General features: G+C 45.9%; 1 protein-coding gene across 1 annotated transcript in view; it reads right to left on the bottom strand.

The window, feature by feature from the left end:
* Positions 1-2,152: 2,152 nt before the first annotated feature.
* Positions 2,153-15,991, bottom strand: part of VASH2 (vasohibin 2) — a 33,425-nt gene continuing 19,586 nt past the window's right edge. The window contains exons 5-7 of the mRNA XM_035901598.1: positions 11,530-11,911; positions 9,498-9,613; positions 2,153-4,587 (exon numbers count right to left, since the gene is read on the bottom strand). Of these exons, the coding sequence (XP_035757491.1) occupies positions 4,518-4,587; positions 9,498-9,613; positions 11,530-11,911 (568 nt within the window). The 3' untranslated portion in view covers positions 2,153-4,517. The remainder of the gene's footprint in view (positions 4,588-9,497; positions 9,614-11,529; positions 11,912-15,991) is intronic.

The raw sequence follows: 15,991 nt of genomic DNA, 5'->3' as shown, positions 1-15,991 counted from the left end.
AAGTTGCTCTGTAGACACTTCTGTCTAAATGCTGAGTAATAATAATAATTTGCATTTCCTCAGTTAGCTAGAGCATAGTCAGTGCAGAGGCTGCAAGATTGGACTTCCAAAGGAAGACAATAGCTTTGCAGCAAGGCAAATATTTATGTTCTAAAAAGTTACTCCTCTTAACTTCTAAAAGCTTAAATATAGGTAGTGTTCACTGGGATCTCTTTAAAAGAAGTGTCTGAAATAAAACCAATCTTAATGAGCATGAAAACTTACAGGAAACTTAATTGATCTACTATAGGGGAAAAAAAAATCAGTCCTTGACATCTTAAGGCTTCATATATATTGAGCAACTGGGTGAAGTTTTTTTCATTTAGTTATTAAAAATGTCAAGTTGTATATTGAAATGACAGATCCTGAGGTATTAAATGATCAAGATTTTATATTTACGCTCATAATGCACTGATAAAACATTCTGTGCAAAATACGATTTACAAAACAAAAAAACAAAGACTGCCTGAATAAGAAAGTTGCTGGGAGCCAGGGGGCCTGGCAACAAGTCTTGTAACTCGGTTGAACTACATATGGATATGTATGTAAAACTGACTTAAAAGTAACACTTAGAGAATTGTGTTTCAGTGTGGTGCTGGAAAACCTGCCCCCCTATTCCTGAAATCACATTCAGATGCATTTGTCTCCCAGAAACACTTGTTTTTCTCCAACCTAATTTTTGGAGTTTTCATCTGGGTTTCCTTTTTCCTGACTGCAGAATTACAGCTATGATTACTTTGTGCTTTGAGAATAATGCAGGAAGTACAGTGGTAATAATCATAAAACCAGTTGAATTAAAAAGTACTTCAGTGTTATACTGAAAAATATGACTACCTATCAAAACATTCAGCTTAAGTTGCTTGGCATTTGGAAGGGTGGCTGCAGCACCTATTCAATACTGGACTCTATTCAGCTACTTAAAATTGTACCTTCTCAAAGCTGGAGCTGATAGATGCAAATGTATTTAACCAGCTGCAGCAAATTTCTGGTAGATACTGGTTACAGCTAAAAACATTGTTCAGCTGTAGCAACCTGCGTAGCCTGTGTTACGGGTGAGGAGGGTTGCAAGCCTGGAGGACTGCATGGTTTCACCATTGCAGAGAGAAATGTGAGCTCCTAACAGAGGCTGCTGAACAGGGGAAGGTAGGTTAATGGAGATGTTCTGCTATTTAGCATAAGCCTTAACTTAAGCATCGCTTTTCAGGCTTGTCTAAAGCCTTATCCGCTCCAAAGCAGAGGTTTCACATCAGTTCCATTCTCTCTTACACAGAGCAGCACTTTATGCCAGGCCAAACACCTAGCTATTTACAATGCTGGTTTGAATCGTACATTTTATGCTAATTTAAAAGAAAATGCTTTGGACTTGCTGATGAATGGTTTCCAGATGTGGCTTGTTTTCAGATACTGTGTGTTGCTGTGACATTTTAAAATGGCCAAATTCTTCAAGGCAGGTAAGATGGCCTTCTGAAAAACATACTCCACTTCCCTGGTAACCACAGGAAACCATTAAGGTAGTAAGATATATTTGTTCTACTTCAATAGCGATGTTGTTATTAAAGGACTATAATAATTTGCCTTCCTTTACAAAAGGTGGAACTCACGTCAAGTGTTTTCCCCCATTTTCATGACAATAAGATGGGGAAAGGCCCAAGGTACTACTGAAAGAAAAAAGCAGCAGCTGCTTGATATGATGCAGTCATCAGTGCTGCTAGTTCAGGGGTGCTTGTTGTTCAGCAACAATCTATTTTCAGGCTTGAGAGATTTGTTTCAGTCCTCCTTTGTAAAAACCCCCGCTATAGCTACCTGTTAATGGGTTAAAGGGCTTCATGTTCAGTGACTTCACTGGAGAATAATAAATGAGGTAGGTATTAGCAATCTTAAAAAAATCTGCTTTAGTTTGTCCCCTTTTGTTCTGTCTTGATTTTTAGAAACAACTTAGATCTTTTCTGGGATAGAAGCCTGGACAGGACAAAAAAAAAACAACTTTAAGTCATTAAAAAAAATACTACCATGATATTTTATTAAAGTTTCATGCTGTGCATAAACATACAAGTGATTAAAAAAAACCCCCCAAAAGTCATGCATGTTTGCTACACTATTTGACCACTTTGCAGTAAGTTAGAAGAACAGTCACTAGAGCCACACTTAAGACCACTGCCCTCATAAACAAGTTTCAAGAGAATATTTCAGCTGAACTTCAAAACAAGAACCAAAAGCAATTTGTCACACACCTCTACAGCATTAAAAAGTTTCAGTGTAAGTTAGAGGTTAAGAGAAAATAACTCAAGTTGTGCTGGAGAATGGTAAAAACTGTATACCAACCACTATTACTTGAGCTGAAGTAAACCATGGTTTCATAGAGAAAAACCTTGCAATATACCAGATAACCTTGTGTTATAGGATACAGCTGATCAAAGTTAGTTTTTTCACATCACTTTACCCATGAGAAATCTAAGGGATACATGAAAAAAATTGTTTAGGTCACAAGACAATGAGCAGCACATGGTTTAAAACCAAAACTCTGCAGCTGATGACAAATTACACAAGAATTTCTACCAAAAGAGAATTTCCCTCTCTTCAATTACACTCCTGAACAAAACAAAAAAAATCTTATGGTGAACACAGCAGCAGAAAAGTTTGCAGAAAGAGGGATGGAAAGGCTTCCCTGTAACTGATATTGTAATCTTTTATAAGGAAGTGTGACGTTTGAAAAGTCTTCTTTGCACACCTTCTGAAGTCTAATTAGTAGAAAGCCTTTTACTGTTTGTAGAAGGTTGCCAGGTCTCGGTGTTGTCTTGTTGTCCTAGGTTAAGTGGAAGTCATTGACTTTGAGCAATGAGGTCTGTGTACAAGCAATCGACTCCTCCTGTATCCGGTCAGTTGCAAGCTGACAGAAGCAATCTAGGAGCTTAAATCATTCAATTCGAGGAAGCATTATTGTCACCATGTTACCATGTCCTGTCTTCATCAAGATCCCAGGAGGGGAGGTACACAAGGCCCATGGCAGTATCATCTATAAAAGCACAGCACAAAGGGTAGAGGCTGGACTTGTACAATAATCCAGTTTCTGTTTAGGCACCTAATGAAATATTTTCAGGAGTGCAGCACTCGAATGCTCCAGAGGATCCAGTTCCAGAGGACTTCACTAATGCGAAGGGCAGACCCTAATGAAGGTCTTACCACGTCACTTGAGAACACTGCCATCCATGACAGGTCCTTAGCTAAGTCTCAGAACAAAAGGACTGAGCAGGGAGGAAGTACTCAAGCTTGCTTTTCAGCTAGCTCAGTCGTACAATTTCATTTATTGCTGGAGTTGTTCCAATACAAGCTTCCTTTTTCAGGTCTGACTAAGCTGTTGTTACTACAACACATATAGAAAAAACTCCCTACAGCAGCATGGCGGAAGGTTAACTTCAGCCTGCGATGTCTGATCTTAATGTAACATGTCAAGGCATCACCATCTGAGACTGCTCAGCCTTTTGAAGACAAGGTTCAAAGCTACACACAAACGTTGAACAAAAAGCACACAGGCTCAGGTTAGCAATTCTGACATTTTTTCCATTGTTCCAGGAACCTATACGAGAAACAGACTTGACTAGTAGGTGAATGCTTGTCTCTACAAAACGGCAATCTCTACATTTTGTGCTTCAGCAGTGTAGTCCCAAAAGTCTAAAAGCTTGTGACAAAGTATAAAAAAATCCTGAAAGTTTAAAAATTCATTTTTCATCAATTATCATCATTTAAAAAACCAAAACCTCATATTTTGCCTAATAAAGTTTCAGTGTTTAAGAACACGCTTGCATATTACTATTACTTAACATCTTTCAGCAACATGCACAAAATAATAATACAGGTGGCAGTAAAACATCCAGTGCTGTTTTAATACTACCAGAAATGCTGGGAATCAGTACAAATTAGTTACAAAACAATAATATTGACAGGTTTGCATATCTGTTAAGTTTAGTGAGGTAATATTGATACTTTAAAAACTCATGCCACTTCTGCACTGCTCGTTTTTATTGCTGAATTAAATACTAATACTGAATGTGATTATTTTTTTTTTTTAAACTGCACTGCACCCCAGCACATCTTAACACTAAGAATATGATTTCTTAGTTATCCTAATGCTACTACCCAGCACAATGTCCAAATTCAATTAATACTTGTACAGGGAAATTGAAGAAACTCTCACACCACTGGAGTCACCTGCTACATGATGGAGGGGGAAAAAAAAAAAAAAATCTTAAATCCTGATAAGCATAATTTTAGGTTCTCTTCACTGATGCCTTTTCTGTAATTGAAAGAAAATAAATACTGCCACAAAAAAAAAAAATCCCCCCTACTATTTTCTAGGTAAAACTTTTATTATAAGAGCTCACAAGTTAATAAATAGTCCCATTCCTTTTTCCTTCCAACGGAGTGCGGGTAAAGTGCAGCAGGAAGCACCAGGGAAGCCCTCTGTCCGGCGTATGGCTTGGTTAGATGCGGAGCTGATAGCCTACCTCGTTGAGCGTAGCCAGGTCTCCTTTCTTGTCCACCACCGCAGGCCTGCGAGCAAAGGAGGGAAGAAGGCATTGCTCACCAGCAACCCCAACTGCCCCGCAGGAGCGGAGAGAGCAGCTGTCAGAGCAGGAACAGTTTACTTCAAAAAGATTTGATTTTCTCATCATAAGCATGATCCTTCTGAATTTGTCACATGAACTAGCGTGATTGAGCTACTCGTGTGGGTTGCCTCTGAAACCAAGTGCCAGTGAAGAAGTTGTTGTCCCATCCTGGGGTGCATGATCTGAGCCTGGGAGTGCCCCTCTCCCTGTTGACTTGAGAGGGGGCCTAAATGAGTAGCTAAGACTAGACACATTCTGCCTGTGATCTACCCCAGAGCAGGACTCCAGCTGTTAGAATAAAGTGGCAACTGCTGAAAGCAAACAGGCAAGGCCTCTCACATTGCCACAGCATGTTGTCTTGCTGAACCTGCCCTTGCCTCTTGGCAAGGTCTGTCTGAAGGGGTAGAGCCCGACAAACAGAAAACACAAGATGAACTCCCTTCAGTCTCCAGGCACCTTAATACAGTCCAGCCATCCACTTGAGTAACCACACATATGCGTATGCTGTTAGGTCATTTAACTATATCAACAACCCAAACCAAATTAAACCTTAGGACTGAGCAGTCTCTCCCACTTTAGCAAGCAACAGAAAAGCTCCTGCAACAAAGCTGTCAAACCAAAACAATCCTGGTGATTTATACTCTATGTCAGTGCCTCATCTGAGAGCTTATTCCACGCTCTCAGCTATTTTCACACTAAACCATATGTTTGCTTTTCTAAAGAAAAACATTGTCTGAAATACACGTTTCTCCTAGTAGACTGCAGCATGACCACTTCACTGCAAAACCTCAGCTAAAGCTCAAGCAGTACAAGGTGAAGCTGGTAATGGCCCCAGCGCTTTCCTACAGCTCCTCAGACCTGGTTGCCAGCTCTTGTGCTTACCCTTTGCTCACTGGGCAGCAGACGTGACCCCTGAGTTTGCACACGCAAGGCTGATACGTCCTCATTGCACGCTGCCTGCCAGTTTCTGCTGAAGCCACTCTGGGCAGCCAGCGGGGTCACAGGAGAGTTAAAAGCTGCATCCCTCCGAGCTTGCGTAGGAGTCTGAGACCAGCAAGAGATGCGCTGTATGTTCCAATGGCCTGTCTTCCTCTCTCCTTCAAATTTAGGGATCCTCTTCCACCCTTTTCTCCCCCCCTCCAGCCTTCCCTTTGATTAAAGCCAGAATGTGGTTTTAATTAAAGCACACCTGGATGGTTCTACCTTCTCTGACTATCCAAGAGAGATGGGGAGTCACTGCATACCCGTGGCGACATGCCCATTTCCGCTCCATGACAATTCTCTAGCCTGTAGTTACAACCAGACTGTCCTCCATAAAGTTTCTCTTCAGGGTTTTAGGAAAAGGCAAGGATTTGTTGGAGCGGAGGCACCACAGCTCCTGTTCTCCTTGGCTGGCAAACAACCTGACGTCAAACATTCCCCCTGAAGCAAAGGAACTCGGCTGTAGCGGCCCATCAGATCGCATCTCCTGTCGAAGTGCCGTGACAATCAGCCAGTGAATAAGCTATGCATAGCTGCTGGGCACACAGTGTTCATGAGTTGTCTGCATTGGATCTGCCTCATTTTGCACATCCCAATATAATGTGATCGCAAGATAATCCTGCCCCCTTGCACATCCTAATATAATGGACTAACTGAATTTTCTTCTCAACAGCTGAATTAGGCCAGAAGCAGACAAGGCCGGTGTTGCTATGACACTCACAGAGCATGCATGTGTTAAGCCTCAGTATGAAATTAAAAGGGAATAGATCTGGTGAACTGACATCTAGGAGCAGAGATTGCTTCAGGCTGCCACATGACACTCCCTTCCGAACCCCTGCCAACACTCCCAAACCCCTCCAGCTCCAAGCACTTCTGTTGAGGACGAAGCACTGCGTTGCCTGTTCCAGCACAGCAGCTTGTGATTTACTGCACCCTCCTGGTTTGGAACTTTGGAGGATGGACAAGTGAACACAATAAAGCTCCAGACTTACCAGAGAGATTCACACCACCCTTACCCTCTTTACTCACCCTGTCTGCTGGCCACCCTTAGCAGGACCACACCAGCTGTGGGCTAAGAGCACAGGGACTATTACGTAGCTCAGGTAATGAGCTGCAATCTGACTACACACCAGTCTCCTATAGACAGGCATGCATTGCTTATTGCATTGCCACCCCTGTGCCGCCGCATGGCCCATCTGCCCTGTAGCTCTATTTCCAGGCTAAAACGCTATTGTGGGCTTGCTGGCGGTGACCACCAGCATTTACCTAACAAACGAGTAAGGAACTAGGATGAGAAGTAAAAGGGTCGAGGCTGTAAAATCCACGTCTGTCCTTAAGCACAGCTTCAGTCTTTGTCTTTCAGAAACAATCCAGCAAAGACATTCCAGTTCACCGCTCCAGTTCATGTATTTTTGACTGGGAGATTTCTCCCAGCAGGCCCATATAATTTTATTGTTGGCAAAAAACAGGCTGTAATAACAGCTTGTCATCAGCAGGTGAAGCCTCTCAAATGAATGTGTTATTCAGCCCCTGCCAGCTCACACTAGAGCAAAACACTTCTCTCCCCCTCCCCTGCAAGCTCTAAAAAGCTGTAATTACAGCATGTGAGTAAAAGATACACAAAGAAACAAAACACAGTGTTGATAAGCATGGCCATTCTTTAAGCTGAAATCCTAGCTAAAGCCTAGCAAGCCTGGAAGTCTTTCCTCTTCTGTGTGTTACACAAAGGCCTTTCACTGCCACTAGGTTCTCAGAAATCTATCAATATGCAGAAGAAAATACCCCATTTCCCCTCATGTATTTCTCATGCTACGTCGAACTGCTGTACATGCTGGTTATGTGTCATTCAGCTCGTCCCTGATGAGGGGATGCCACTCCCCCTTCAGGTCTCAGAGACCTCCCATTGCAGAAACTCACAGATCTCCGTTTTGAAATGAAAGGGTTTTATCACCAGCAGGGAACTCCCTATGGCAGCACACTCCTCTGCAGCATCACTCCCGACGAGGCAAAAGGCACAGTCAGCCTTCGAGCCACCAGCACCACTGCACAGAAGCATTATTTTAACATCAGGAATGGTTCTTCTCCCTGGCATCACTTTTCTAACAGAGAGCAGCCTCTTGGGTCTGCTCAAGGGCCCTGGACCTGCCGAAAGCTCCTTCAGTCCCCCTTTCCTTCCAAGCATACTATCCAGGCTTGCGAGGGAGCTGTACAGGACCTGCAGGGCTGTCACGCAGCCACAAAGCACGTGCTGCAAGAGCTCACACCCGCTCTGGGATACTGCAACACCTTCTGCCAAAGCAGAGATGAAGGTCTTGTGTGGAATCTGCTCTTGGCCTCCTGCTCCCTGCATCATGCTATAGCTGTGTCCTGGATCTTGTCTCATGGTGACCCAGGTTTTACTTCATAACAACAATGCATAATTTGCTCTAGATACAGAGCAACACAGCAGAACCACCAGCAAGTAAAAGGTGCTGGAGCCACTGCAAGGCTACCAGTACTTCACTCATCTTTCTGTCCTGGAAAAGCAAAGCTGCCAAGGAGGAACCAGCCACTGCAGTGCAACCACGCGTCCAGCAGCTCTCTCAGGAAACTAGCCCAACCAACAAGTCTCCAAGCCCAGCGAGACTCAGTCTTCTCTCCAAACATATGCAATCCACTCCAGAAACTGAAAAAGCACTATTAGAAACCCAAAGATGAAACCATCCCTCAAAGCAAATCTAGGAGGTGAAGCAGCCTGGAGTAGCTAAGCCCATTACAACTATAATTATCTGTGCGCTAAACAAGGAGCTCTTGGCGATGAAGCTCAAAGTACGGCATCATGGACTGAGTGTGAATTCACACGTAAAAATAAAAGCCTGCTGTGAAATCATCTGCTGCTAAAGTATCTTCAAGTTATCTTTAGAAGGTTACTCTAATGTCTTTGTTAGCTACTTTAAAATAAATAAATAAGTGCTGAGACAGTAGTCTGAGATCCTATTTAAAAAGCCATGATCATAAATATGTGACTAATCTGGGTTACGTATAGGCTTTCACAGTTGTCAGCTTCCTGGCATGAAGCAGTACAGCTAAAACTCAACTCTTCCACATCTAAGATATGGGAGTCTGAATTGCCAGTGGCTGTAAAAGGCCTGTGATCTAGAAGCTCAGTTTTATCCATTTAGAGGTATTGCATGCAGTTAGTCCATCCTTCCTCACGCAGTTAAAGAAAAACTATTAGCTACGACGCACAAGGGAAGTGGTCTGGGTTTTTTTAAGCCGATTAAAATTGAAGAATACAACACAAGTAACGTTTCCACTTTGGCAAGAAGAGAAAAGGTTTACCATCCCTGTAAGTCGGGCAGTCCTCAGTGAAAACCACTCCATCAGAACAGCTACATACAAAGGTTCATCACGGAGAATCCAATTTCTGTCTCAATGACAGCAGGACATCCCACCACTGCTAGCGGATAAATTCTCCTGTTTTTAATACCAGTGTCTGAACACCCTTAAAGATCACCAAACTACTTTCCCTCCTGTACAGGTCCCCTGCACGCTAGGCTAGGTTCTTTTCTCCAGAAAGTGGATTGTATAAAGAGTGAGAAAAGAAAAGGCAAAACCCACACTTCCGCTTCCACAGTCATCCAACATTCTGTAGAATTTAACCAAGCAAAGGCCATCAGGGTCTCCCACATGGAAGGGTCACAGGGCAGCAGTAAGCACAGCAATCCCAGGACATCTGCAGTACCAGCGGCTTCTGGAGCCTCTCAGGCAACCAAGAGAGCTGGTGCAGTTTTCATATATATTCCAGTGTGCGCATGTAAGTTTTGTTCAGCAAAATAATATGCCATTAGCCTCTACTTCTGACCCACCAGTGATGACAGCAGGAATACTCAAGATTTGTCTCTTCTGCATGCGCGCCTCTGAGGGCTGGCTTGCCTTCGTCGAGGGGACAACGACTTACCCCGTGATCTCTCTTTCATCGGGGAATGGGCACTTGAGGGTTTCAGAATCTGTGAGAGATGGGGGAGGGAAGGAAAAGGCATTCACTAAAGGCAATGATTCACTGAAAATAAAAAATAAAAATAAAGGGCCTCATAGAGTAGTGGAGACCGCACACAAAGAGCCTTCAGTCCCTTGGGGCTTATTCAAACCCTGCCCAGGTTAAGAGAAACCCAAAGCTGTTACCATGTGATAGCTGTTCAGGGGCCCCCTGCAAAAATTAGTTGGTGTCACCAATTCAGTTCCCAGCTGAATACTGAAAAAAAGAAAGTCTCATCCACAGCTTTCTTCAGAGCTGGCAACAGCATGGGGTAAGAAAAACAGCTTTGAGCCTCAGCTGAAGGAAACTCACGCAGCCAAATCGCCCTCTCCAGCTTTCCTCTCTGCAGAGGTGATCACCTCCCAGGCTGGCAGTTGAACACTGTGCAACAGTGGGACTTTTCAGTGGGTCTCCTGTCCATTCGCACCCTCGTCCGCATCCCCCAGGCCCTCCAACCTCAGAAGTCCATCAGCATGATACACTCCAGGCTATTTTTAAGACCTGATCCTCCAAGGTCAGCCCCCTCACAAAGGGAGCCCTCTGAATCAAGTGACTCATTCTGAATTAACTCAAGGGAAGTCAGACACAGGGCCTTCAGCCTTCAAGGGTTCAGGGCTGTGGTCCTGGCCTTGAGGCACTCACAAGGACTGGACCCAGTGTCACAGCTCAGCACACACAGAGCTGGTCCCTCTATGAAAAGCAAGTACTAAGTCATCCACGCTTACGGACTTCTTCAGCTAGAGCCTGCTTCAGCTGTTTACTCTCTAGATGGTATTAGAAGTGCATGAACAGAGAAGATGGGGGGGAAAAGGCTTCATTACAGCTGTAATCAAGTACATGTGCTAAAGGTGACAGGACAGTACAAGTTGGCCCTCAAGACTCCTTGGAGGGCAGGAGAGGTGGCAGCAAGATGTCAGGGCTACAATGCCACTGGAGACACCCACCTCAAGGTCAGGGCAAGGGGGCAGGTGCCTCAGCCAAAAAGGCACACGGCTGCTACGTAGGAGCCATTCCTCAGCAGGGAAGGGGACTGGAACCCAGAATAACTTGGACGCGATTCTGCATGCCTCTTCATGAGAGCCAGCCCCATACTTAGCAACACACCTGCTCTGCTCCTACTGCCAACAGTAGGCTGGAAAGGCATCAGATCTCCTTCCACCATGACCACAAACAGCTCCTTGCCCACGCCAGCCCCAGAGGCACGGTCAGGGACACCCCTCATCCCCAAGGGCAGCCAAACCCTCCAGCCCCCTGGCAACATGCCCTGTCTCCCCGTTGTTTTCCTCCAGGCTCTTCGGTCCAACCAGGCAGTGGGGAAGCATCAGCCTGTCAGGGGCTCACTTTCCTCACCCTTCCCATGTAACCTACTGCGTGATTTAGCTGAGGGCAGTGGGCATCAGGTGGTGCAGGGCAAGCCCATCGGCATGCCCTGCAAGAAGCAACCACTGACACAGCTGTCCCATGGCACCCCTTGCAGCTCAGGCACAAAGAGCAGAGATCCCTACCTGCAACCAGGACATCCGTCCCACCAACCCCAGCCCCAGGAACACTGGTTCTTCCTGGCCACCTTCTCCCATAGTCAGTGGGAAAAGCAAACTGGGCAATAGCTCCTTGATGGCCAAGGATGAGTATGGGTTCAAGTGTTTCCCAGGCTGAAGGGGAGATCTTTGAACTACAAAAAAAAAAAAAACAACCCTACAAAGGCTTTAAAACACACCAGACCCTGTGGGAGAACCACTGAGACAGATGTAAGCACATTCCCAGCCCACCTGATACCACCTTAATCTCAGGTTGGGGTCAGTCTGCTGACACGGAGCAAGATCAACCTCTGCAGGATGGGACTAGCACACCCACCTCCGAGTCCACCACCCAGGCATGCAGACCTACCTTCATCCTCATATCCCTGGCAAACTTCTCCAGCTCCTTCCTGACTTCTGTGCGCATCATTTTGGATACATTGAGGACGAGCTGTTTCCATTCGATAGGCTGAAAGCTGTGCGGCTCATGCGGCACGTATAATCCAATTTTTACTTTCTTGACTGAATGCAAGTACTTTTTATAGGAGTCTTCAAATTCAAAGATGAGGTCGCTCAGAGTTCGGTAAGTTAGAGGTTTGTCCATCAGATCTGATCGTCTGCTCATGCCTAGCGAGCCATACCGGCCGTTGCAGTAAATCCCGAGCACCACATGATGAAAATAGTTCCCTGAGAAGTGGGTTTTAAAGCTGATGGGGAATCGTTCCACAGAGGGCTGCCCGTTCGTTAAGTATCTGGTGTGCACTGTGTCAAGACAACAACAGCTCTGGGAAGGGAGCACACACAATTACACCTGTAGGACATCTTTAGCATTTTTTTTTAACTGCCAGGACAAGCGCTTTCTTGCAAACACAAATTTATTCTTGCCATGCCCCAGAAACAGTCAATGCTGCCAAAGCCTCACTGCTTGGAGAATAAGATGCAAGGGTTCAGGGCAAAGGGCCTGACTCTTAACCATGCTTGAGGAGGAAGGAAAAAACCACAACAGTGTTTGGGTCAGCATGCCCAAGGAAAGACCATCCTCCCCAGATCTTTGGGAATTCCCTGATTTGATACCAACATCAAACTGCCAAGCTCCTGAAAGGGAACAGTGTTTCCCTCCGTTTCGTGCTGGAGCTTGGTGCGACTCAGGTTATTGATCCTCATTTTCCCACATCTTCAAACAGTATGAAAAACCTGAATTTCTTCCTCTCCAGGGTGACAGTCTGCCTTTCCAGCTGTAAACTGGCCATCAGCATGGCCAGTCCTCATACAAGGATGTTTTTAGATGTTACCCTTGTAATGCAATGCTGAGACAAACAAAGTAAAGCTCCCAGGCAGATAATTAATTAGGTAAGCACAGAGACACGGTCAGGAACAAATACTTTTAAAAAGCAAAACATGTCCCCTGAATCACTGGCTGGCCATTTCAAATGCACCACGTGCAGAGGCTGGGGCCAAGCTCCGTAACAGCGTAGTAGGTGATCTCAGAGGGAAGCTACGCATGGGTCCCAGGTCATCTCCTTGGGAGGCTGCTGGCCTGTGCCAGGGGGAGGAGAGACTGAGATTCCCTCACGCAAGCGGGTTTGCGTCAGCACCTACGTCGCATGCAGCTCCCTACCGCTAATCCCCAGACAGCTGAAACCCACTCTGGCTCCATGTGCTGACACCTGGCCCTTGGGACAGCAGGCGTCCTTCCCCTCTGCAGCTGAGACCCCCACCCACGCCTGGGGAACAGAGGCAGGATGACCAGAAAAGGCTGTAGCAAGACGTTCCAGCCTGGGGTTACTCCAGCCAGAGGCACCTGCTGTGACCCCAGAGCCATCCCCAGAGGCAGACATGGTCAGGGCAGCATGGCTGCAAAATACCCCAGCCCGAGGGGCAGCACTGCCAGGATAGCATCATGGCAGCCTGAAGAACAGAGGAACAGGGTTGGTCCCTACTGGACCTGAGGGAACCAGCTCAGACTAGGGTCCTGCTCTGGAGATCTACAGCATCCCCTCCTCCCCCTACCCTGCGCCCAAAAAGGAGGTCTTTAAACAACAGTAGAACAAGAGCCACTGCGCAGCTGAAACATCCTGGGATGTTACTGCGGCCAGCCTTCCTCCCCTGTCTGCATAGCACAGCTGCCCGACAGCTGCTGGGAAACCGAGAACACAAAAAGCCTTTGTACCAATGCCATAAAACACAATTCAGGCTCGGTTCTGGTTCTGCCCAGCCTGGCATCTCACCTCACCACCACTGCAACTCCCCAGGATGCTGACCCCCCGCCCGCACCCCACATTTCACCTCTTCTCTCTACCAGATGCAGGAAAAGCATCCAGCAGCACTCTTCTGTCTCTAAAGCATTTTTTCAGGAGGGTATTTCACCCACCTCACACTTGTTGAATTTCACATGTTCAAATTTTTGCCTTCCAGGTAAACACAGAAACCAACTAGTAGGAGATTCCTGAACTACCCAGAATCTGAGGTTGCAAGCAAGGAGTTAATCCTCTGTACAAAAAAATGCAAGAAAAACACATTGGAAAAAATCTTTCAGAACAGCCACAGGGAAGCTTTTCGGTTCAATGTCAAACATATTTAATTGTGTTCAGTACTAGATGTCATCAGCTTTAGCAGTCTGGAGAAAATGTATTAGAGGGAACAGGAACAGACAACACTACAGGCCCAGCTCCTGATGCACTTCAGTATCTGCATGGCAGTTAAGTCTGGAGAAGTGTGCAAAGCAGAGCACAGACTTTCCTGTAGCGTGCACAATGCCTCGGCCCAGTCAAGGGTACGTGTGCCCACCTCTGCCCATCTGCTGCCCCACCGACATCAAACATGAGCACCCTGCAGCAACTGTCAAAGCCCATCCCAATACCAACTACACCGACACAGAATAGGAATAGCTCTACTGCCTTCGGTGGTCTCACTGGATCACTGTTGCATTACAACTAGCTTCTCCAAGAAATACCCCACACTATCAGTAGGATTAGAGATTATAAATACACTGCAAGGTTAGAATGGGGCCCAGCGATGTTGTATCAACTGGAAAACTCATCCCACAGTCACCTCATTTAAAAGGTCACCTTGCTCCAGGCCTTAAAAGGAGCATCGTGTGTACATCAAAGTCATGTTACAGTAATTTTTGTCCTACAGACAGATTCTTGCAAAGCCCATTGTATTTATCATTCTGTGTAACTGAAAAAGCAGTATCTTTTATTAACACCTATGAAGCTTTCAAACATCGCCACTATTTCCCCCTCATTATGAAAGGGTTTTCTCTCTGCTCCCCAAGTGCCTTTCATTTAAGTCCACACAAAGCTTTGGTGGCCACCTGCCACACATACACACTTCTGCCACGAGGTCTCAGAGAAGTTGCAATTTAATCTCATTAAATACTAGGTAGGAGTAAAAGAATCTTTTGAGGATGGAAATTACCCGCCATCAAATAACCCAGCAACAACCGCTGTGGAAATTAACCTTTAGATACAGGTTGCTTCTGCTAAGTGACTAGTTAATGAGAGTCCCCACCCGAGATGAAATACACAGCAAACGGGCTGGAAAGGCACGTCAGATCTTCCCCTCTGTCCATGCATCATTATTATTTCTTTTCCTTTCTGCTCTGCCCAAGTAGAGCTGTATTGAGCCAAACAAAAGGCAATGACACAGCAATGCCGCAGCTGTAATCACACTTTTGAGCTGGGACTGTAACTGCAGGATGGAAAGTCAGGGAGTAAATTATGTGCCACAATAGAGAAGCAGCGCAGAGCAGGAGAGGGCAAAAGCAGCTGTAACGAAAGCTCGGTGGCCTCCCGATCCCAGGCCTTCATGTAAATCAAAGCAGCAGGAAAACAGCACTGAGGGATGCTGATCTCCTTGGAGATCACACAAGAGGGACCCTAATCTGCTGGCTGCCTGCCTCTTGCCCCAGTATCCCTTCTCTTCCCCCACACCCTGGAAATGCACGAGGACAATACCTGGAGCTCCACCTGGGTCTCACAGGAATGGGTTGGTACACCATGTCCCCATCCTTCAGAAATTCCCAAATCCTGCCCAAATCCTGACTCTCAGCTCTTCAGTCTCATACTAGTCCTTCAGCCTCAATTTTTTCCACCCCACGGAGACCCTAATGCCTGCCAGCCAGGACTGCGTGCATTAGGCAAATTACAAATTCTGCTCTGGTACCCCAGGGGGCCGATTTTGAAAGAGACAGGTTTGGGTCAAAGGAGTGAGAAAAGAGTTGGTCCTGAAGCATACAATGTGCTTTGGGGGTGACAGGCCATTGGGGTAAACCAGTATGGCTTTAACAAGTAGGCTTTCTTGGGCACACCAGTGCTGCTAGCAGCCTGCAGAAAGGGACAGATTCCCCACGCCAGCAAGGAACTACTGCAGATCTGCAAGCCGACACAGGCACACCATCCTCTGAGCCACAGGTTGTTGTGCTTCCTGCAGTCCCATCGCCTTCACCACCCAGGCTCACACACAACCTAGCTTGGATACTTGGGAGACATTCAGATCCCAGACTCAAATACAAGCAAGACTTGGGAGACAAACTTGCACTCTGGCCACCACCCAGACTTTCCTGGACAGTGGGCAAATGAGGAGTGGCATCCTTAGTCAGTTCAAACAAAAAGAGGAGAATTAGTTAAAGTGTTAGCTGAGTCAACACCTTAGTTTTAAAACTCTGGAGCAGAAAGCATCTGGATGGATTTTCTTTAAATCTCCACGGGCACACAATGACTCAACTGATGCCTTTCTAGGGTTTGTTAGGGGTTGGTTTTTTTTTTGCCCACCTCCTGGTGAACTCTAATATCAAAAAAAGTCCCAGCATTTTCCCCCCCAGTACAGAC

The sequence above is a fragment of the Egretta garzetta genome, unplaced genomic scaffold, assembly GCF_000687185.1.
Source record: "Egretta garzetta isolate BGI_Z169 unplaced genomic scaffold, ASM68718v1 scaffold319, whole genome shotgun sequence".
Taxonomy (NCBI): Eukaryota; Metazoa; Chordata; class Aves; order Pelecaniformes; family Ardeidae; genus Egretta; species Egretta garzetta.
Note: the sequence above shows the minus strand (reverse complement) of the source record. Positions and strands in the feature narration are given on the sequence as shown.